This window comes from Vollenhovia emeryi, unplaced genomic scaffold (assembly GCF_000949405.1).
Source record: "Vollenhovia emeryi isolate VEMERY1.0 unplaced genomic scaffold, V.emery_V1.0 DF939191.1, whole genome shotgun sequence".
NCBI lineage: Eukaryota > Metazoa > Arthropoda > Insecta > Hymenoptera > Formicidae > Vollenhovia > Vollenhovia emeryi.
In genome coordinates, this window is record NW_011967175.1 from 226,120 (window position 1) to 247,566 (window position 21,447).

Below are 21,447 nucleotides of genomic sequence, written 5' to 3' on the forward strand. Positions count from 1 at the left end.
CCCACTGCCCAATTCAAACGCGCGGCGAGATCAATCGATCGTTACAACTCTCTGCGCGCCTAGTAACGATCGATCGATCCCGCTGCACGTTTGAATTGGGCAGTGGGCCGGCCTAAGACAGCGATTTTTAATAATTAATAACTCGTTAACTATTGCAAAACCTGCAAAGTGGTACAGGACTTTTCGACTTAGTCTACTCTAGTCTACTCTAGTCGACTCTAGTCCACACTATCCCACAATAAGCGTTGATGCGGGTATCACACAACACCCTGTATGTGTACATTAGTATCTCAAGACACAATTGTACATGAAGTTAAAGACAGCTTCGCATGCTGGAACGACGCGAAAAGCGGAGCTGTGATATCTCCGCGAGTCTCGGGGTTAACCCGTAGCTCATCTCGGAATAATCGAACTCGCTAATATCGCTCTACTCGCGCGGGACCTCGGAGCTATCTCGCTATCTCGGGGCCGGAGCCGGGTCCGAGGCTCCTCTATCGTGGGCCGAAGTTATTCGCGCGTACGCGTCGCCGCACGTCGGCGGAATGCAAGGCGAAGCCCGGGCGGTATGGCACGTGTAGTAGTAATTCGAGAGTCACGATGCGCGACCGAAGGCCCCGAGGGAGATAACCCGGGGCGAGAAGGAAGAGAAGTTGAGCGGCGAGTGAACGAACGCGCGAGCGTCACTACGCCGCTCGCAAAACTCCATCGCGCTCGTGTGGCAAAAGTACACTTCCTGGAGTCAAGGCTAAGCCGCTCAGCTCTTGCGCGCTCTGATGCAACAGGACGCCGGCCGTTGACTTCGCCCGGCCGGGGGTCAACCTCCCCTCGTCCTCGTCCTCGCGTTCCTGCGTCGTTACGCGAAAGCTCTCACCTCTCGCGGTGTTGGGTGAATGCACCAAGTGAACGACCGATTAAGAGATACTGAAACGTCGGAGTAAACATTAACCGAAGACGCGCGGTTTAACGGAGGACCAGTTACATAAGCGTTTGGCACACCGGTCGGCTCCAGTTGACGTTTATCGGAAACGCGACTCGATACTAGCAACTTTCACAATCAGATAAAAAGACATAGTTTGAATTACGAGCAGTGAGAAGTATCTATATATACGTATATATTATATATAGATCCCAGTGGTTAATGACTGCCGATCGGGCATTCACTTGATATACATATCCTTTTCTCGCTGGCCTTCTAGCCGGGTGGTCGGTGATCTTCTCGGCTCAACCGTGCGGCCTTCTCCGTTGCTATTTCTATTACAAACATGCGAGTCGGCCGGCCGTGCGTTGTTAAACGCGGAACTCGGCATAGGATCGCGGAACTGCGCGGCGAATCATCGGACTTTGTAACACCGTGAAAATACCGTGGCGAAATCGCGAGTTGCGAGGAAGAAAGGCACGCGGCCGAGATCTTATCGCACTCGGTATTCCGCTATCACGAAAATAACCGGCATGCTTCACTCGGAACTCTTCTTCGCAAGAGAGCGCTTAGCAGCCTAAACCGGTTTTCGAAGTATCCTCGCTTTTAAAACACAATACTCGGTCGCTTTAATCGTTAGGCCATTATGATGCAATTCGCACCGGCGCGCCTCTTCCACAAAATTCTGTGTGCCTGTATTTCGTCACGACGTCACGACGTCTAATCGCGTTCGAGCCAATCCGCAAGGAAAGTCAACAACGTTAGAACGCGTGGAAGGTGCGCCGTCAAGGCCTAGTTCGTTAGTATTACAAGGCGAGCGCCGAGTTACGAAATCGCGACACCGTCACGATAGCACCGTGGCAGCGCGGGCCCTTATCAGATTATTAGAGGCTCGCTGGCTGCGTTAATCTTTGCGGAAGAGGGCCGGCGCGCGGGCGGCGCCGCGAGGGGGCGGAATCGAAGAATTTGATACTTGGCGCGCGATAACGCTCTGCAATAACAGCGACGTGAGAAGCGAAATATATGCATACGTTACGCGCGTAAGGAGAGCGCGGGTGGGCGCGCGCGCGCGCTGATTAATCCCCTGGATCAAACTTCGGGAGATCGTACATCGAAAATGGGTCAACGACATCGGCGAGTTGCGCAACGGTATCGCGGCAATAACGCGCCGCGTGCAATGTACACGCTCCGGCGACGGATGTGCGCGCGCGTGCGCGCGCGCGCGATGCTCATGACCGTGAATTAGACGAACGACCGGAATTAGAAGTGGCGAGCGTGGCGCAGAGAATTGTGCGCTGCTTAGTAAATAAATTCACGGAAAGACCCGAGTTCAGATCCAACCACGGATACCGCTGGCCTTTTCGGACGCCACTTTACAAAGTGGCAACCACCGAGAGTATCCTGCCACACGTACCCCTTCCGGGTTGGAGGTTTCCTTCGGCAAGATTAGCCGGCCAAGAAGACCGGAATTAGATGCGCTCCTCCTGGGGGGGGGGGGGGATATATCTTCCGCGGTACCAACGTCGCCGAAAATCAAGTCGGCGAGGTAGGCGCTCGCCTTCCATTCGGAAGACGATTACTTCGTAAGATAACGCCCTAATTGAGAAAGGAACGTCTCGCTATCGCGTTTTAATGTTAATTGAATGCCACGGTCCTATTCTCCGACCGAGGAGTCGTTGCCGTACTGAATTAGGATGCGTTCTCACTCGCCTTTCTTCCGGTGCGGCGATTCTCACGGAAATCGGACCCGCCCTCGGGTGAATTTTCGTAGAACAAAGATCGCGCGCTCGCACGCGGTGCGTCCGAAGCTCACGCGGGAGGCGAGGAGCCGCGCGTGATTTAACATTCACGGACAAAGAGGCGGGCGTCTATTTTCCGCGTCCCCCAAGCGCTCTTCCTACGCTCGTCGGCGCGTATATGTCGCACGCCGTGTCGTACATATACGCACACGCGTGCTCGCCGCGATTTATCGCGGGGGCAACCTCGAGATTCACGGTCGTCTCTACACGTGTCGTTTCTTGCCAGTTCTCGCGATGCGCGTGTGGTATGCGCGAGCGGTATCTCCTCTCCCCCGCACCGAGGAGGGTCCCCCCTCGTATTTTTTTTTCTCTCGGTATCGCGCTTTTCGCCGGTGCCGTGCACCGAACTTGGGCTATGTGCGAAGAAGGCGGCCTTGGTCTCACGCGGCCAGTGGCCGTGCCTAGAGGAAGCCCGGGCCCACGATTGGCCTGTCAATTTTTCATACGAGCGAAGCTGAAACGAACCGAGCCGAATCGAGCCGATACGACAACGGCGAACACATATTCGCTAGCACACTCTGCATTGTCGACCTTGACGGGGCATTGACCGCTGCTCCCTTCCCTTGGCCGCCTTCCTCCATATTAGACTTTTGTCTCTGTTCTAATCAAATCGGCGCGACCGGTCTTATCTGCTCGCGAAATGCGGAGCGCACCGCGCCGGGGAGACGACCGGCTTCGCGCCCCGTGATTTTCCGATCGTTCGGGAGGACTTGTTGACACGTTCGTTCAATGTAATCTTGAATTTCTCGATACGAAAAGTATCGCCGTCGATCGACGCCAAGGGGATCCTCATTTTGTACAAGATTAGACGTCTCTTTTCCACGACGTTACGTTCATTATATTTGTTACGTCGAGCTTGTCCTAGGGGCACAGGAGGGGGCGGGTTGGATGCCCCCTGCAGCATAAAATTTTTTCTGGGGCTGTCCTTCGTTAAATATCGCGGCAACTTTTCGGGCATATCGGTCGCTGACATCGCCGCGCGATTGACATTGAGCTCAAGCCCGTAATTGCCGGCTTCACCTCTACGTTGCGTGGTTACTACACGCATTCGGTCACGGTGCACGTACACGGGGCTCTCGAATTATTATTGCGTAGTAGGGGGAACGATGACCGTCGTAAGAGGCTCCGTCGAAAACCCTAACTCCCAAAGAGCTCTACCGGCTGGCCTTGGAATATGAATAGATTGCCCGCGAAGAGTGCATTGCACTGTTGCGTAACTACGCGCGTTTTATTTGCAAGTTTCGTGATGGTAGTCACGCCGCCGGCAATCTCGCTCCCTCGTTATTAAGCCGTTGCGGAGTCCCGTCGAAGTGACAATATTTGCAACGTATCCCTCGGCTAACGTAGGCGACACGTGCACGTTGCGGATGGTAACATCGGAACGGTTTTCGATGACGCGCGGATCTCCAAGAAGATCCGACAACGCGCTGAAGTGCGAAATAAATTGAACCGTCACGCAGTCTCCATTGTCACTTTTGTAGAAACGCCTGGCGCATTGCATAACGAGTATTTTAAACGGCGACCCCCCTTTTTATCTTTCGTGCCGACGTCGCCAGGTCAAGCTCGTCCAATAATCGACACCCCCTCGCTGCGACAACGTCGCCGCTCGCTTCCCAAATATAGTCCCCGCCTGCGAACAATATCTAAATAGATACGCGCGGCCGAGAGTTGTGTGCTCGCGCGTTATCTCTACTCGCTCATTCAGTAATAACCGCACTCCCGCTCGCTCGGCGAGCCGATGACGGGCGTTGCGCGGCGTGTCATAAACACGTCCTCGGAGCCTCTTGCCGCGTTACGCAACGTCCCGCCGAGGCTCTTTGCGACATGTCGCGCGTACAATTTCTGCATGCGGCCCGATAACGGGAACGACGACGCATGTGCGTGAGAAGCATCGACGTATAAGGTTTGTTTTCCGTTCCTGCGCTGGTGAACTAGTGCAGTAAGCTGGAATGAGAAAATGTATCCTTGTCTTACTCTAATTTACTGCACTAGTTTCACCAGTGCATGAAGAGAAAACAAACCTGTAGGATGGACCGAACGTTACGCGCGACTTGCGAGCGCAAGCTCCGAAGCGAGAGAGAAACACAGTAGGACGTCTGCCTCTCTGTCTAACGTAGGGCCGTTTTTTGATGGTCAACGAGACGGCCCTATGTTAGACAGTGACAGATATATCCTATTGTGTTTCTCTCTCGCTTCGGAGCGTGTGCTGGCACGTAATGCGCGTAATGCCCAGTCCATTCTGTACGTCGATGGTGAGAAGCATCTCGTGGGCCTGCTTCTGCGCGACGCGGCGCATTACAGAATTTATTAATAGTCCCGGGACTATACGCCGGTGTGAGCTCTGCATATTTCATTATTTCCACAAGTGTGCCGGCGGGCCGCCCCGCCGTCCGGCTGTTGTACGGAGCGCACTTTGCGGATGTACGGGGGAGGGCCACGGAGGGAATCGTGCGCATCTCCGCGCTACTGACTGCCGACAGCTTCTCGCGAGACTAGAAATTCATTGCTCCTCACCCGGCAAAGCCGGAGAATCCCATTTCGTGCTCGTTGACTCTCTCTCTCTCTCGCTCTCGTTGCGCAGCATTTTGTGCCGGTACATCCGAATTCCGTGGCACTTGCGGACGTCGATGTCACCAAACAACATATAGAAAACGGCTAATGCGAGTCTAATGCAAGATGTGGGTAGCCTATACTTGTAATTTATTAAAATGTGAATTCGATATCACCGTTCTCTCTAAAAATCAATCAGTTCATTATGGTTAATGCAGTGCTATACTTATAACTGTAAATCAGTGAATATTCACTGTTGTCAGTGATAATCCACTGATCGACTTTTAGAGAGCTGGAGAAGGCGAGAACGAGATAGTCGCGAAACGCCCACACGTAACTTGGCTTGAATGGCGAATTAGAAGTTGCATAATTATGTAATTAGCCCGAACACCTATTACGCGCCTATTTTGTAGCGAGCAAGTTGTGAGCAGCGGGATTGTCAATATATAGCGACCCGATAGTGCAGAGATTGTCGATTCTTATTCGAAACATCGGTGGTATATACGATAGTTGGGCGAAGAGACACGGCGCGTCTCTCATTATTCTAGAGCGAGACGAGTTTACGGCGCGATATACGTATTTCGATGAACGCGGCGGACGAACGCGAGCTACGACAGAGTCGTTGAATCCGCTCTCCTACAGGATACGCAGCGAATCCAATATTCGGTCGGATAAGAGGTTTGAAATTGGGCGCAACGGGGAGTACACGGAAATATGATCCCGCGCTGAGAGGAAGCTCAAAGAGTTGGATACACTTTGTGGTACCCGGTACGGGAGCCACTCGGAAAGACAGGTGCTTTGAACCACCTGGTCGTGCCCTCGTCACCTACCTCCTTTCTCCTCTCGCACTTGATTTCCTTGTTCGGAGGGCACTGCCGATGAGGCTCCTTACCGCGTCTAAACGCATGAAGCTCTTCCGCGAAACATCCCGTTCACCTGATTCGGAATCGTCTCGAAGCAACGAGGCGCGGGAAGAGGTGACGCGAAGCTACGCGGAGAGAATTTTCTCTCAAAATTTACCCTGAAAATCAGACAACGTGGCGCTTTGATGAATTTTATGACAATTACGTGAAATTTTACACACAAAATTCTTTCCGTGCACCGATAACAAAATATATACGTTCGTGTGCGCAGTTGATTTTGCTTGAAATTAACTCCACCTCGAGGTGGATTCGAAGAAATCGCATCAAAGTGCTTTTAAATCCGAGACAAACGCGACAGCGAATTTGAAAAGATACTTTTCGGGATGTTTCGCGAACATCGCGGAGGCTTCGGTCGGCCTTTTTCTTCCTCTTTATGCGCAGCCGTGCCTGGATGTCTCGCTTTACATGCAACGGTCGCCCGTGTCATATTACACGCCCGCGCGCCGGCGGGCGCGCATTATATTATACTTGCGCGCGTGAATTACGAATTACGGAAGATCGTGTCCGAAGATGACCTACATACGCAGCGGGCTGCGAGAAAGGGCATCGACGTCAGGCGCGCTAGCCTCGGTTCCTTTATGTCGTAGAGTGGGAAATGGTGGGCCGGTTGAAAAAAAAGGGTTCGTCGGTCACCGGCTTCCTTTACATGCTGAAATTCCCGCGCTCCGTCCGCTGCGCGATGGTGCCCGTTTACAATTGTAAGCCGTGAGAAAGGAGAGGCCCGGGCGTCTTGCGCGTGCACCAGAAGCTTCTCGGGCCTGCTAATCTCGCGACGCCGATAGACTCTTGCGCGACGATGCGGAGTAGAAGCGCGCAGCTCCGGTATCCGAGCGCATTTTCTCTGCGACGTACATTTAAAAAGTTATATGAAAACGTTTGTGAACGTTTTCTCTTGACAGCAGTACGTTTCTGTACTAGTTTCTACGTCATGTGAAGATCGAGCGAAGACTGAAGGTGGTGCATCCTGTTTGTGTTTCAGGAGTTACGTTCAAGGCGCACAAGTTAATCCTCGCAGCATGCAGCAAGCATTTTCAGGAGCTCTTCGAAGGAATGCCGCCTTCTCCCGCGGGATTGATCGTTATTCTCGATGGGACGAGTGCCCAAAATATGGCGTCCCTCCTCGAATTCATGTACCGTGGAGAGGTACATGTGTCCCAGGAATCCCTCAACTCCTTCCTCAAGGCAGCTGAATGCCTTCAAGTACGTGCCTGTCTCTTTTTCCGTAAATAATGACCCCAAGTAATGTCCTCCCGAATAATTGTACACGTGGCGCGGCGCCCCGACACGGCTCTGAGACGCGCCTAGGCCTAAGTCTCCGTGTGTCATTCGTGTGTCGTAAAAGAGGAGTCAAATCATTTGTCAAGCTGCTCTCCTCGAAAACGCGCAGTCGCCATTGAACTCTGTATCGCGCGCCTCGGTTCATTATTTTCAAATACAATATTTACCGCAAAACTCACGATTTCGCTCGATTAATACACACGGAGCAGAAAGTACCGCTGACGTCTGTTGCGCGGAATGTTCATTAACATAATCCATAATACTTATGCAACCTTGTCAAATACGGCAAACGTCTTCGTAATTCTCTCCAATTACCTTAACGCTCGTGATATTTTCGCATTGCCTCTTTTAGCAATATATTCGCAAAGATGAAACGTCATTAGTTTGACGAGGCGACTTGTTTTAGAATTGTTTCCGATTTTCATCTAGACAAAGTACCCCTCCTGGCCTTTTCTAGCAATGTATTTCTAGAATGGTATGTATTCGCTCGTCCATGATTCCCATCGTAAAAATCCAGGTTAAGGGTTTGTCGATCCGCGAGCATGAGAACTTGGCGCACGCCGCAACAACACGTACATCTGTGCGGACGCAGAACAACAACGTCAACAACAACAACAACAACAACAACAGCACCTGTAGGGAGACGGAGAGTAACGGCGGAGACGGGGGCGGCGGAAGCGGATGTGGCGGTAGCCTTAGCGTCGGGGATAGCATCGGCAGCGGTAGCGTCGGTGGTACCATCGGCAACGGGGGCGGCGGTGGCGGCGTCGGTGACATGAGCGACGTAAGCGAGCCGGGCGACTCCACCATGGTCAGGAACATCATGAAGAGGACCGACACCTCGGCGCCGTCGCCCATCCCGGAGTACATCGCGCCCAGCATGTACTCCACCTCTCACTATTACGAGAGTCCGCCGAAGAGGCTGATGAGGTAAGGACTTCCGCCAAGTACTTTCGTGAGAAGCGCGACGGCGGTGCAAGCGACCTTCCTACGTTCCGATGGCGATGATGTATCGACTGATCTCTTTCGCAAGGTCGTATCTCGATTTTACGCAGTTCCTGGACCACAATCAGCGTGTAAGCACAAAAACCAGAAGTTGCGTAAAATGGAGATACGACCTTGCTAAAGAGATTAGTCGATATACAACAATTCGTGAACGGCAGAGCGCGACGAGGACACATCATTGTTTCGACGAGACCACTGTTTTTACAATTTTTTCCCGATTTGCATCTCAGTTGATCGGAATATTACATCTTTCGATCGAACTAGTTTCTCGCCGAATCGCGATCACGTTGCGCGAATTAAGTGCGTGTAATCTCCCGGGCTTTATCGTATGAAGGGTTTCTTGGACTCACATTACGCTATAATTTACGTGTTTATCAAATGTTCACGCTGTGTTACGCGTTCTTGCCAATTCACTCTCGCATAATAAGATTCTGTGAGCTGCGACCGCGTATTTTTAGATCGCCGAGCGACGTCGATACGCTGGGTAGAGCGAGCGTATTGCGCGACGGCGCTGCCTTTCGGCCGGCGTCCGCCCCGCATCCACTCTTGCTGGAGAACCACTTCTACCAATCGTTCACCCATCCCTCCGAGGCTCCTCTGCATCCCCACACCGCGCCACACACGCCCACGGAACTGGAACAGCAGCTGGACCGAGCGCGGTCCGAGGAACGCAGCAACTGTGATCTCAAGGAAAGCGTTGCCGAAGGTGAGATAAACCTACGACGAATGGAGCCGAGATGTAAAATCGGTCGAAAGATCCCACCGGTCGGTCCCGCAGACAAAGATGTTGGTCCCGTGTTCGCAGATCTTCGAATAAAACAGGAGCCGGTGGAGCTGGCCGATCGGGAGAGAACGGAGAAGCTGGCGGAAAGATTGTCGAAGCGGGATGACGAGATTTTTCTCGGGCGGAGGTTTGACGCGGGCTCGTACAGACCGAATTCGGACCATCTGCCGCAAGGGGCGTCGATGATGCCGAAGCCGGCCGCTCATCCGCCGACTTCCGATCAGAGCTCCGCCGCGTCCATCCCACCCACTACATGGAACATGAAGATCCACAAGGCCAGCACTGTCTCTACCGTCGGCGGCGGTGAGTGCCATTCATTGTTTTTGCATCACGAGACACCGTACTTACGCGAGCGGCGTGCTCGCGACTTTTGATACGGCGGAGATCCGACCCGGCCGAGTCGTCTTAAAGCCGAATCAGATCAGCAATTACCAACTCGGATTGAACTGGGATTGGCGATTGACGATTGCCTTCCAGCCAATGAGAGTCGGTTAAATCGCCGACTGCTTTGCTCTCATTGGCTAGAGGACAGTGGCCAATCCCAATCCAATCCGCGTCGACAATTGCTAGTCTGATTCGGCCTTTAGCTTAGCTTCGCGCGGTAAAATTCTTTTACCCAACCCGCGCGATAGCTCTCTAATGGACCATGCGCGAAACATCGATTCTGACGTGTTCACGGGTAGTAGCGTTAGATCCCGAAACCTTGGCGGGTAACAGATAGGTAAGTCTATTGACGCGTGAAATTAAGGATGTTGCGAGTGAACGGGCACGAGTCGAGTAAAGACCTCGCAGGTTTGTTGAACCTCATATGCGCACGCGTTTTGATTCGTCGCCAAAATATACAGCGTGAATGCGAATGATAAATTGCTTCGCGCGTACCATGGCAGTTTCGGAAAGTTAAATTTTCGTCACGACACTTGGCCGAAACGTAATTGGGCGATACGTTGCTCTGTCAGACAGTGATAAACGCTCTCGCTCCGACAGACTTAAGTCAACGGCACACGATACTATTTTTCCTACTGGATTGTTTAAGAGATCCAATCAGGATTCAGCCTGAAGTAATCTGATCTAAAACTCTGCATCCTTATTGGCTCTCGCAAGCAATCCAGTAGGAAGAATAGTATCGTGTGCCGTTGGCTTTAATCTGGTTCAATGTGCCGGGTAAGAAGGCCTTCTGGCTGCGGAGTTACAAGATGCATGGACGTTGCATCATCGCGGCTGCACGTGGGGCCTGACCACGGATGTTGTAACTGCCGCGTTCTTCTCATCCTTGTACTATTTTCCTACCGCTTCTCTCTCTCTCCGAGTCATCTCGGCGAGAGATAAAACGGAGCATCGTAAAAACAAGCCCGCTGCGCGCACGCTCTCCGAACTGTCCCACGTTCCCCTCTTATGAAATTTTTGACGGGCTTGGAAACGAATTAAAAGCTTTCTTCCCAATTCAATTTCTTGACTTTGAAGAGGGAGGGGGTGGAGGAGGAGGAAAATCGATTTCAGACTGATCAAAGAATTCGTAGCCGATAATACGACGGTTTTCGGGATGGTTTTCGTGTGGATCTTTTTTCGTCCACGTGTACGTCAGTCTCCGCTTCGGCGACGCTCTAACGTGCAGAAAGAGAGAGCGACGACGCCGTACGTGAACGTACGTGGATTTACCGGGCCTCCCCGTCCGTGCCCTGGGACAGGGTGATGCCTTACGACTTGCCTTCACGGTGTGAACAAAGTGTACAAAGAGGATGCAGGCGACGGTGCAGCCACTGGGAACATCTTTTGCTCCGGCGAGCAAATCACCGAGCGTGACGCTACGACGACGCCACGTGAAACAGGCGCGACGGACGCCGGCCACCAACACCAACGCGACCCGACGTCGGCGTCGCGGCGGCCGTGTGCCACCGCGGATGACACCCCGACCATTTTTAATCGCCCGCTCGCTCGCCCGCCGCAAAGAAAGTAACGAAGCGTCAACTAATGCAACGGTTATTGACATTAAGCCCGCAGAGGAGAAAGGGCAAAGAAACGGGAAGGACACGGGGGAGGCGATCCGTGCATGTTAAACGTGCTCAAGGAAGAGTGAAAGAAGTCCGCTGATAGGCGGAGGAGCTGTTTATTAATGTACCAAAGTTCGGGTCGTCCATGCGGTCGTCTCGAAAGCCCTCCTTTGCACTTTCAGCTACGTTATTCGTAGCTACGTTACTTCTCAAAGATACTCGGAGCGTATCGAGAGAAAAAAAAATCAGATTATCATCGTTGCTTCATGATGAAATGACAAAGGGACTTGGTGGCCGCACTTCAATTATTCGAAAACCACGCGAACAAAGGCACAGAGACGCGTAGAGACGTGAATCGCTGAAGAGTCAAATTATAAAGAAAAGTAGGGTGGAACTCCATTGAAAAGCGGGAACACTCTATTGCGCTAATGTAGGTGTGACCGTGGTAAGTGTAGCCAGAGCTCTTTGAAGCTCTGGTCGTATGCGAAGGAATGCGACGAGAGAACCGTAGCCGCGCGATGAGAAAAATCGTGACCGCCGCATTGTTGAGTTACTCTATCGGGAGTACAGTTATGCTCACCGAGCGGCCGTCGTTGAAGCGTTACTTTTTTGTTAGATCCTTCGCAAGGAGTCGTTAGAAACCGCTTCGCCGTCCGGATCGTCGCCTCGGCGGGGAATTTATGTGACATCGCGGCACTATTGCGCAGGCCATTTAGCGAGGAAAGAACCGAGGTGCCACGTGCCAAATTTCAAATCCCGTGTCCACGGATTTGAATTTTATGGAACCTTCTCAAGCGGCCTCGAATCGGAGTTACTTTTTATTACCCTGTGCCCGCGAAACGACATCTTCTCAATCTTCTCGTACGTGCCATAGCTAGATTACTGTTTAGACATGTAAATTAATGATTCAACGTGAAAAACGTTCAGCGGTCGAAGATAAGAATTTCTTCTGAAATTATCTTTCGGACTGGCACCGTGATTATTTGAAGAAAGTACAAAGAGGCTACTCTATATTCCTTTTGTAAGTCGTTTGACGTTTGATCTTGCCGCTGATTGCATTCGCCGCTGACGAATCGTATATCGGCAAAGTTATATAAGACCAGCATCGAAATGAAGCCACAGGGAGAGACTTCGAAAGCATTCCACGCGATCGTAGGACTGTATACTTAATTTTTTCCTTTACGTTTCCTTTTTCTAACTGTCCACAATACTTTCTCTCAGATTCCAGAATGCTACTCCTCCCGACTTTCTATTACGATCAATATGGCTCAGTGTCGCGTCGATTGTATTACGTTGAGTAGGGAAAGGATATTGATTTGTGCCTGCATTTCATGCAAAAGAAATTTCGAAATTTACTACGGCTGTACTGTAAGAATCATTAACCGAGTAAGTTGCATTTATTCGATGCGAGAGACACGCACGCGTGATCGTACGATACGTGGCGTTCGATAGCACGTCTCACTCGAAACGAAATTCATTATCGTCTCAGTCCCCGAGTCCTCGATCGTTCTACAACGCTTGCAAAGGCGACGCGACATCATAGTGTCGTTTATTTATGCTTCTACCATCGTCAACTCATTATTTATGTAGTCATAGCGCACCAATTACGTGGCGAGTGCCCGGTTACCGCTCGTGAGCGGTAATAAAAAAAAGGTGGAAGAATAGCTGAGCGACGTACGAAATGACGCGGAAAGTGAAAGCGTTCTATCGCGGGTGGGGGGGGGGGGGCTAACGTGTCTCTCGCTCGGTTCGTTCTGTCGAATGCTCGAATGTTGCTTAATCCGCTCTCTCGCTACCTGCGCCCTTCGCGACACGAAGACGACGACACGCGAGAGAACTCGCGTCCCTCGCTCGTCTAATTCGCCCGGCTGAATTATGAATGAAACTTCATGCGAGGGAGGAAGGGAGGATAGGGGTAGTGCAGTTGCATCGGACACGTGCGGGTTCACACACAGGTGCATGTCTCGTCGCCGAGCCGGCCCTCGCCTGCCCTCGCCTGCCCTCGCCTGCCCTCGCCTTCCCTCGGCCGATTATTTCTCCTTTTACTCCCTCCCCTTCCCTCTGTCCGCTCCTCCTCTCTCTTTTTTCTAATTCTCCTCGTAGGAGGACCCCTAGCAACCCTTCTGCAATTTCGTGCGCGTGCCTCGTAAAAGTTTCATCCAGGCGTGCAACGAACTTCGGCGAGGAAGCTCATGCAGCACAAGCGGCGACTCGCTTAAACATTAATTCGTCATTTCCGAGTACTAATTCCACGTGCGCCTTCGCGGCGACGTGCCTGCGACGACGTTCGGCTGGATGACGGTTTCACATCACCAGCGAAAGGCACGGGGGGAGGGGGGTTGCTTGATGAAGGCAAACACTATCAACGACCGCGAGGAGGTACGGGATTATAGAAATCACAATATATCTGGAGGGAGATATACTCTTTGGTAGTTTTTGCTCTGACGAAAAGCTGTTTGCCAAACTGCAGAAAATGCGTCATTAAATTCCCACCATTTCTCACGAAATATATCGCGGGTGCAAATAATTTTGTGACATTTAATTACTTTTCGCGGAATTTCGAGGGTATTTCTAATAAAAATCTTTCGGGTTTAAATTAAATCGACGGTTATTATTATGGTTACGTCGGATGATTTTTCGACACTCTCTCCGTTTCGCATGCACGCGAGTTGCCATTACATGCCATTTAAAAGAGAGGCCGCTCATTCGGCTGGCAGGTTCTTAGAAGCGATTAGACGTAATTCAGCCTTGCCGCGGCATTCTACTGTCGTCGTCACGAGACCTTCCATCGCCGAAAAACGTTGCACAAGAGGAATGCGAGGCTTTCGCCCGTTACGTTGCGGCAATGCGTCGAAAATGTCGTGCAACCGCGCGGCACCGGCTTTCCTGCCTACGCAGCTACGCCGATTAAACGCCGAACTCTGTTACGTCAGGACCTTGGAACAGTGAAATGAAATGCATGTCCTATTTCTATGCCCGCAACTCGCAACGCGGGGATTAGTCAACCCGTGTGTATCGGTGAATACATTATTCCGCGCGCGCCGTTGTCGTTGACGGAATAACGGAATGATTACAGCTCTGCTTTTTGCTCTTGGACGTAACGTAGATCTTCATTTTTATTCGCGATGCAAACTCAGATCGAGCCGGTCAACCGGCCCTTTGTGCGCGACGATAAAAGTAGCTATTTTCGTGAGACGTGAGAAAATAGCGGGTTCCCTTCGAAGACAAGGCGGCAGATCCCTCGTGAGTTATGGGTTTAGGTTGTTTGGACGTTCCCGAGAGAGGATGCGAAAGGCTGGCTCCGCTATGTGTGTCATGGCCAGGCGCGTTGTTTTAGAAAGAGAGTTAGAAGAGCATGAGTCGGCCGGTTCTACCCGCTGCAAATTACCTTCGTAGAAGAAAATGTCCGTTTCACGCGTGCCTCGCCCGATAGGCTACCCAAAAGCCGCCGCGGTCCCTCCAAGGACACGGAAAGGGTGGACGGCGAAGAATCGCGAACTTTGGATTTGAATGCTCGCGCAAAACACCGACAGAAACAATGGAATACGTTCGCGGGCTTAAATCTATGATCGACGTTCACGGATACTTGACGTATCGTTTGACAGGAGTGCGGCCAGTAAACGACACGGTAGACATCCCCACGTTCGCATACAGTTCGTATTGATCGGGGGCGGTAGTATGCGGTAGAATCGCGGTAACCCGAATTAGAGGCCGCCTGTCCAACTACGGCCTAAAATTGTTCGATTACTCCGTAGATTGCACGAAATTATTATCTGCCCTTCGTAGCGGCGATCATTTATTCAGCAAATAAGCCGTGTCTCATTCCGCGCGACAATAATGTCCGTATAGCTATCGTATAGCTATCGAGAGATGGCAGAGCGGGTTCTATGTATCGAACCGTAAACTTCACGCGGGTCCAGTGGGCTGATTATGGTCGAAGAACACAATATCGAAATTCGTAGAAAGCGGGCTAATTAGACGGTTCGTAAGAAACTCGAGTGCTGAACTCGTGGGGCATAATAATACCTCGTGGAATATAAGCTGATAAGCTTCTGCGGTGGCAACGTTTATTATTTGCAATAACATGCGCCAGCGAAATTATATACGTATCTATTTTTCTGTAATTTATGTCGCAACTGTATTGAACAACAGCGTTATATCTAGACGCGCATTACAGCTAATCAGGAAATCGAGACGAGTTATGCCATGCGAAAGCGGGCTTATCAGCGATGTCGTAACGATTGCAACGATTGCACGTACGCGCTTCTCAGTAGGTCGATGCGCAGAAAAGGCGGCGGGGCGGAGGGCAGGGGGTGTGGGAGATACGATCATCTGTGGTTGGCCTGTGATAACGTCCAATCTTGATGTCGCCCACACACGCATGACGTACGGCGAGCGGCGAGCGTTTTCGTGGGGCCAGGCACGAAAACTCCTCGACTGCACGTATTGTTTCGTCACGCGCGCTCGCGCACGCACATGTACAAGTGAACCGTACACACATAGCTCGCTGGTTACCCGTTAGACCACCGGATACGATAGAAAGGAGAGAGAGAGCGAGCGAGCGAGCGAGAAAGGCCGGAGAGAACGGGCGAGGGAGATGGAAAGAGGGAGAGTCCGCGGGACACACACAATGCCGAATTCGGGTCACGAAATAATTCATGATAAGGCCATTGGAGCACCCGCTCGTACGAGCGAACTGATAAATGAAGCATGGAACGCAATCGAAGAAAAAAAAGACACATACACGCGAAAAACAGGGAACGCCGCTCGTTCTCTCGGTGAAGGCCTCGTTGTTTTTTTTCGTGGGACAACACGATACCGCGCTTCGGCGTAACGCGGATGTGTGCGTACGAGCATATGGATATGCATTATTGAGTAGAATAATGACCGTCAATGACGTACGTGATAGACGTGGTATCGTTGATAAACGAAGCGCCGCGGGCGATGATTATTTATATACGCGGGGAGGCCGGGACGACGTAGTTACGATCGATTCGTAAAATGATTAACGTCAATTAGATTAGGAAAATAATCGACGACAAAGGTAATGGGCAACGATTTTCGAGGGCGGCCCCTTCCGCTGGGTAACGGCGAGTCGTGAAATTAAGCATCGCTACGCTTCCCGATAACTGATAAGCGATTTTAAGCCTTTAAACCGAGCGGTCCGAAACTTTCGTCTAGAAGGCCGTGAGAAAAACGCACTTTGCACCGTAGGATGTGTTCAATTAAAGCGGAGAATTTACTCATGCTTTTAGGCTCGCGCGCATGAACAATGGCACTAATTTGCATAATGTTATGCTCATAGCTCGCATACATATCCGAGTCGTTGAACGATTATGTCTACCATATGTATAATTAACACAATTTTCGATAAAACATTGGAAATCGATCGATTATTCGTCGATAAAATGTGTAAAAGTGTTTTGCATAATGTGTCAGGATGCAAACTTTGAGGCCGTGCACCATCGAAGTGTTGCGCTTGTGTGTGTGAGCACCGAGTGCAACACTTTGATGATGCACGGCCCCACAGTTTGCATCTCTGACTACAACTACTTCTCACGGCTCGTGTCGACCGTTGTTTCTCTCCTAGCGATTTTCCATCGTCGAGCGTCTCGTCGTTTTTAATCGTAATCACCTGATGCATCTCACAACTTTCCTTCGTACCGTCGCGCTTTGTACCGCATGAAACTGGACTCGCGGAAGCGCGGACAAAACCACGCCGATAGTCGCGGCCATAAATTTTTCATTCATTTTCATTAACCACCCGCCCACCCTCGGAGGGTCGAATTTTTTGCCGTCGCGGGCGCGCATTTTTTTCCACGAGGACAAAATAGCCGGACTGTAGCCTCCCCCGCCTCGCCCCTCGCCCCCTTCCGCGAGCTTTATTACCATACTCCCCGCACCGGCGGGTTCAAATAAAACAACGAGCGCGCCGTGCTGCGAACCGGCGTTACCCTCCGCCCACGCACAATATGCGTAACCCTATCTTCGCTGGATATCCTCTGTTCCCCGTCGTTCCCTCCCGGTCCAGGTTTTCCTATACAAAGGACAAACGCTGCCCGGTCGCGCGTCTCCTTTCTCCGTCTCTCTCTCTTATCGTTGCTGCATCGTGCGTGAGAAGAGGGAACCGCAGCTCGAGGGACCGGTAGAATGGGTCAGGTCTCACGCGTGCGTGTGCGCGCACGCACCGCGGGCATTACGCTGGCCTCGAAAATATTAACTATCTGCCTCAACAATCTCTCCTTTCGCAAATTAATTTTCGCCCCGGGTCTTCCGACTGAAAAACGCAACGCGCCCGTCGTAAAGTATACGGAACATCCGGCCGGGGAGCTCGCCGCCGGAAGACGCGCCGAAATTCGTGCGATGCGTGACGCGCTAACGGGCGCCGTTTCGATGCACGGGCATAGAAATTGGGCGCGCGGCGCACGCTCACGCGCCTCACGCGTGCTGCACGACGCACCGCATGCGCTGCGTCATTGCGCGAGGTTTGCGACGCGCACGCGGGATAGCGCCAGCTGCTCGACGCCCAGGCGCGTATATTTTCGTGGCGGGGAAGGTGGGGGTGGATCGCCAAATTGGGCGGGCGGCCAGGCGTGGGTGCAAATTTACTGCAGCAGCAGCACCACCACCACCATCGGCGTGTCTCACGAATTCGTCGCAGAACTACGCCGCTCCTCGCGGCGATATTCTTTGCACCGGAACACATGACCAACGATTCGTTTTTATCACTGGGCTGTGATTTGAAACGCGTCTAATAAAAAGTGACAGCAGTTGCGCATACGTTGCGCAATATCACGAAACTTTCGTACGACTAAAAGCGAATAACACTGACGCCGATCGCCGGATGCGATTCAAGAATTAGCCCTTTTTATCGTTGAGCGCGTTACCGCGGTCAATTTTCGGAGGAATAAAATCCGCCGTATATTATTAGCGCGGCGCTGCCCCTCGGCAGAATGCGAAATTCACCAACGTCAGGAGTGCAGAAATACGATAGTCATTCTCAGCGCTTTACGCACGTGCGGAATGTGCGCGTTGTTGCCGCGGGGAGGGCCGGTAAATGCCCTCGAATACCCGCGTTTTCAGGAATTCGCGTCTTCCGCTATACCGTGGCGTAGGGCGCCGAGTGTCCCTCGCGCCGGGCCTACCGCGCGTACAAATCAATAACGAATGCGTGCGTGCGTGAGTGCGTGAGTGCGTGCACGGAGCTGCGTGAGTGCGTGCATGCGCGCGCAACGGTGTGTGTGTGTGTGCACGTGCCGCCAAAACTTTCGTCGATTTTGCGTGCTTCGGACGCATTCGTGAGCCGGCCCGGGTGCGCGCGCGCGCAGACGCGCACGCAAACGCGGAGGAGCGCGTTACGCATCGAGCGGAGAAGCGTGTATACGTGCATACGCGTGACAAAGTAATCGCGCGTCGCTCTGGGAAAATTATGTCTACACTATTTTCATCGCGGACACGCAGACGTTCGGAGACACGCAGCTTTTTCAGAACGTCGAGGAAGTGACGAGGGCTTTCGTGGGAGTGGGCGGACGTAATTTGAAAATTGCGTATTTGCGTCGGGACAGTCGATCGCGCAGTAATAGTATACTGGCTTTACAGCATACTTGGCAGTTGACTCTCTCGTTACTCTCAACGTCGTCGAGCATGAGAGAAATAAGTGGAGAGTTAAATTTACTCATTAGAAAGTAAATTTGTCAATGTGAACAATTAGCTATATGCAACAGGATACTGCCTTTTGTACCTCAATATTGTCAATGTCATCTCGCACCGCGATTCCAAGAAGGATCCAGTCCCCAGATTATTCCGCGCGCTAGTAGAAACAGATTCTTGCGGTCAGCCAAATTTCCTGCGAAGATGAGTATTCTTCGGATGAAGCGCATACATAAAAATTTTTTTCCTCCATAGCTCATTTTCTAAAATTAGAGTTCTTGGTTTTAATCCCGTGCACTTTGATAATCAACATGCTTTGTACCGTACCCATATATAATGGGCCGAGGTGCATAATCGAGACCTTTCCGCGAATTCCCTCCGATTCCTAACTATTTCCGAGTCCTGGCGGCTCGGATCGCCTCGCCGACTACATGGCCGAAGTATTTCAGAATTTCAACGAGCCAACTCGCTCTTCATGGGCCCTGACGAGGTCAGGAAGACCTTCGTCAAGTCCCTGTCCAAGCAACGTCGTTTTCTCGGCGTTCTCGATATTTCGCAAATGGAAATTGGTGCTTCAACCAGCGATCTTCTGCCATACGCTTTATCTTCACTTTTAATAGTTACAACATTAGAGACCTTCCGCTATTATATCAAAGTTCCCTGTATCGTTACGCGCCCATGAATATATACATGGAAAATACGATCTTTATTCTCGTTGGAATTCCAAGAAAGTCGCTGCCGTTAGACGGCGATGTCCAAGCGAAGGTACAACGCATCTGCAACCATAAGGACATCGGGATTCGGGGAGGCCCGGCAAGTGGACCGTTGTGCGGGTTATGGTTCACTATGGTCTCCGAGGGGTTAAAAAAAGGGAGAGAGTTTGCACCCCCGTACCGCCGTCCCTTGCAGAATCGACCGCCGGGTGCCAAGCCGGGATGGGAACAGCGCGGGAGGCCTGGGCTCCCTTGATTTCGGGTTGCAACGCACGTTGCCTGACATTGATTTTCCTCCGCCTCGCCCTCCCTCTATCTTCTCCTCCATTTTGGCCCTCGGCCTCTTCTCTCTCTCTTCCTCTCTAACCCTCAACATCGCCGTCGGCTTCGCCGTCCTCCTCGCTCTTATCGCGCCGCGGTCTCTCTTATCCTTCCGATTCGCCCGTCCCTTTGTCCCTCCTTTTCCCCTCTTCTGACCGTTCTCCTCTTCCTCCTCTTCTGGCCTCTTCCTCTCCCGTTCGGAGCGAGTGCTCGCCCGAGCGGCGACCAATTTGGCGCCACCGAACAAAATGTGTCAAGGCCTGGCGAGGTCCACAGCGCTACGCAGCGCTCGTACGCACACGCGCACGCATCATCCCATTCTCTCCGCGTACGAGGCGTTTTTAACTTTCCGCAGGGTGAACGACGCTCGACCGGGATCACTCGGCCCGCTCAGGACCTCTATTTCTACACAATGGAATCCTACAGCATATCCGGAGGCTGGACCCTACTATTTCATTCTTATGTCGAACCTGCCACCGCAAAGTAGATAATCGTTATCGTAGTCATCTTCTATTTTGCGTTCCCTTAACTGTCTCGAGTTATGCGATACCGCCTCTGGACCTCCATTTTCCCGGCTCGCTTACGCGTCAGCGCGTAAGATATCAAGCGGAGGCGCGGGCGAGGTCGCGCGCTTACGCATCCGGGGGAGCCGAAAATGAAGGCGGGAGGGCCGAGAGAACGAGACCGCACGCTGATAACGGTGATACCGGCTTGACAGCGGTGCGCGATCGATCGCAGCAAAGCTGCGGCGAGTTGCTGCGCGTTGCGGTAGGGCTGCGTGTGTATCAGGGAGTCACTCGTCGCGTTACACGTTTGTTCGATCCATTCAGCCGAAAAGGGAAAAAAGGGTCAGGTCGTCGCGGCCAGCGCGAGGTGTGGGGATCGAGGGACGGGGGAGACCTTGGAGGCTGCCGTTGCGTTTCGTAACTTAACCTTTCCATTTTGCCGCCTCTCAACCGCCCGTCCGCCTGTCCCTCCCACCCTCCCCCTCTCTCTATCTCTCTCTCTCTCGAACCTTTTTCCCAGCTTCTCCGCCGCCTCCTTCCCCGAGCCCTTCGGTCAAACACGCACGATTCCTCCGAGAATCCGAGGCCCGCGCTCCGAGTCGCCCCGTATCCCTCTTCGTATCCTTCCAAACCATCGATTCACGGCCCTCAGGATTTCTCCCCAGGACGTGACGATAATTTGAGGCGCGAGCGAGTAACCGGGCTCGGGAGACTAATTGGATCGCTTAATTATTTTCCGAGGAGCGTTCGTTCAAGCCCTTCATAATAACGGTTTAATAACGCGCCACACGTGCCCCACGGGGGGGTGGGGGGGGGGGAGAGCAGGAAGAAGGATGAGCCTCGCGAAGTTGAGAGAGACTACCCTTCGGGTGGTGACATTTTCTTGGGGCGCACCTCGGTTCCGCTGTCTTCGGCGCGGAGCGGAATTCGCTCTTCGAGGAGCCTCGGCGCCGCATGGCTCGCACCTCGATACACTCGGGGGACGTAGCTGTGTGTGGCAATCATCGATAAACA

At 52.2% G+C, this 21,447-nt stretch overlaps 1 protein-coding gene across 2 annotated transcripts in view; it reads left to right on the forward strand.

Annotated features, from left to right (window-relative positions):
• The window catches only part of LOC105562285 (protein abrupt), a 54,285-nt gene that overhangs the window by 27,363 nt on the left and 5,475 nt on the right, over positions 1–21,447 (forward strand). For both annotated transcript variants that reach the window (XM_012013017.1, XM_012013016.1), the window contains exons 3-6: positions 7,168–7,388; positions 7,984–8,396; positions 8,930–9,177; positions 9,277–9,558. In XM_012013017.1, the coding sequence (XP_011868407.1) occupies positions 7,168–7,388; positions 7,984–8,396; positions 8,930–9,177; positions 9,277–9,558 (1,164 nt within the window). The remainder of the gene's footprint in view (positions 1–7,167; positions 7,389–7,983; positions 8,397–8,929; positions 9,178–9,276; positions 9,559–21,447) is intronic.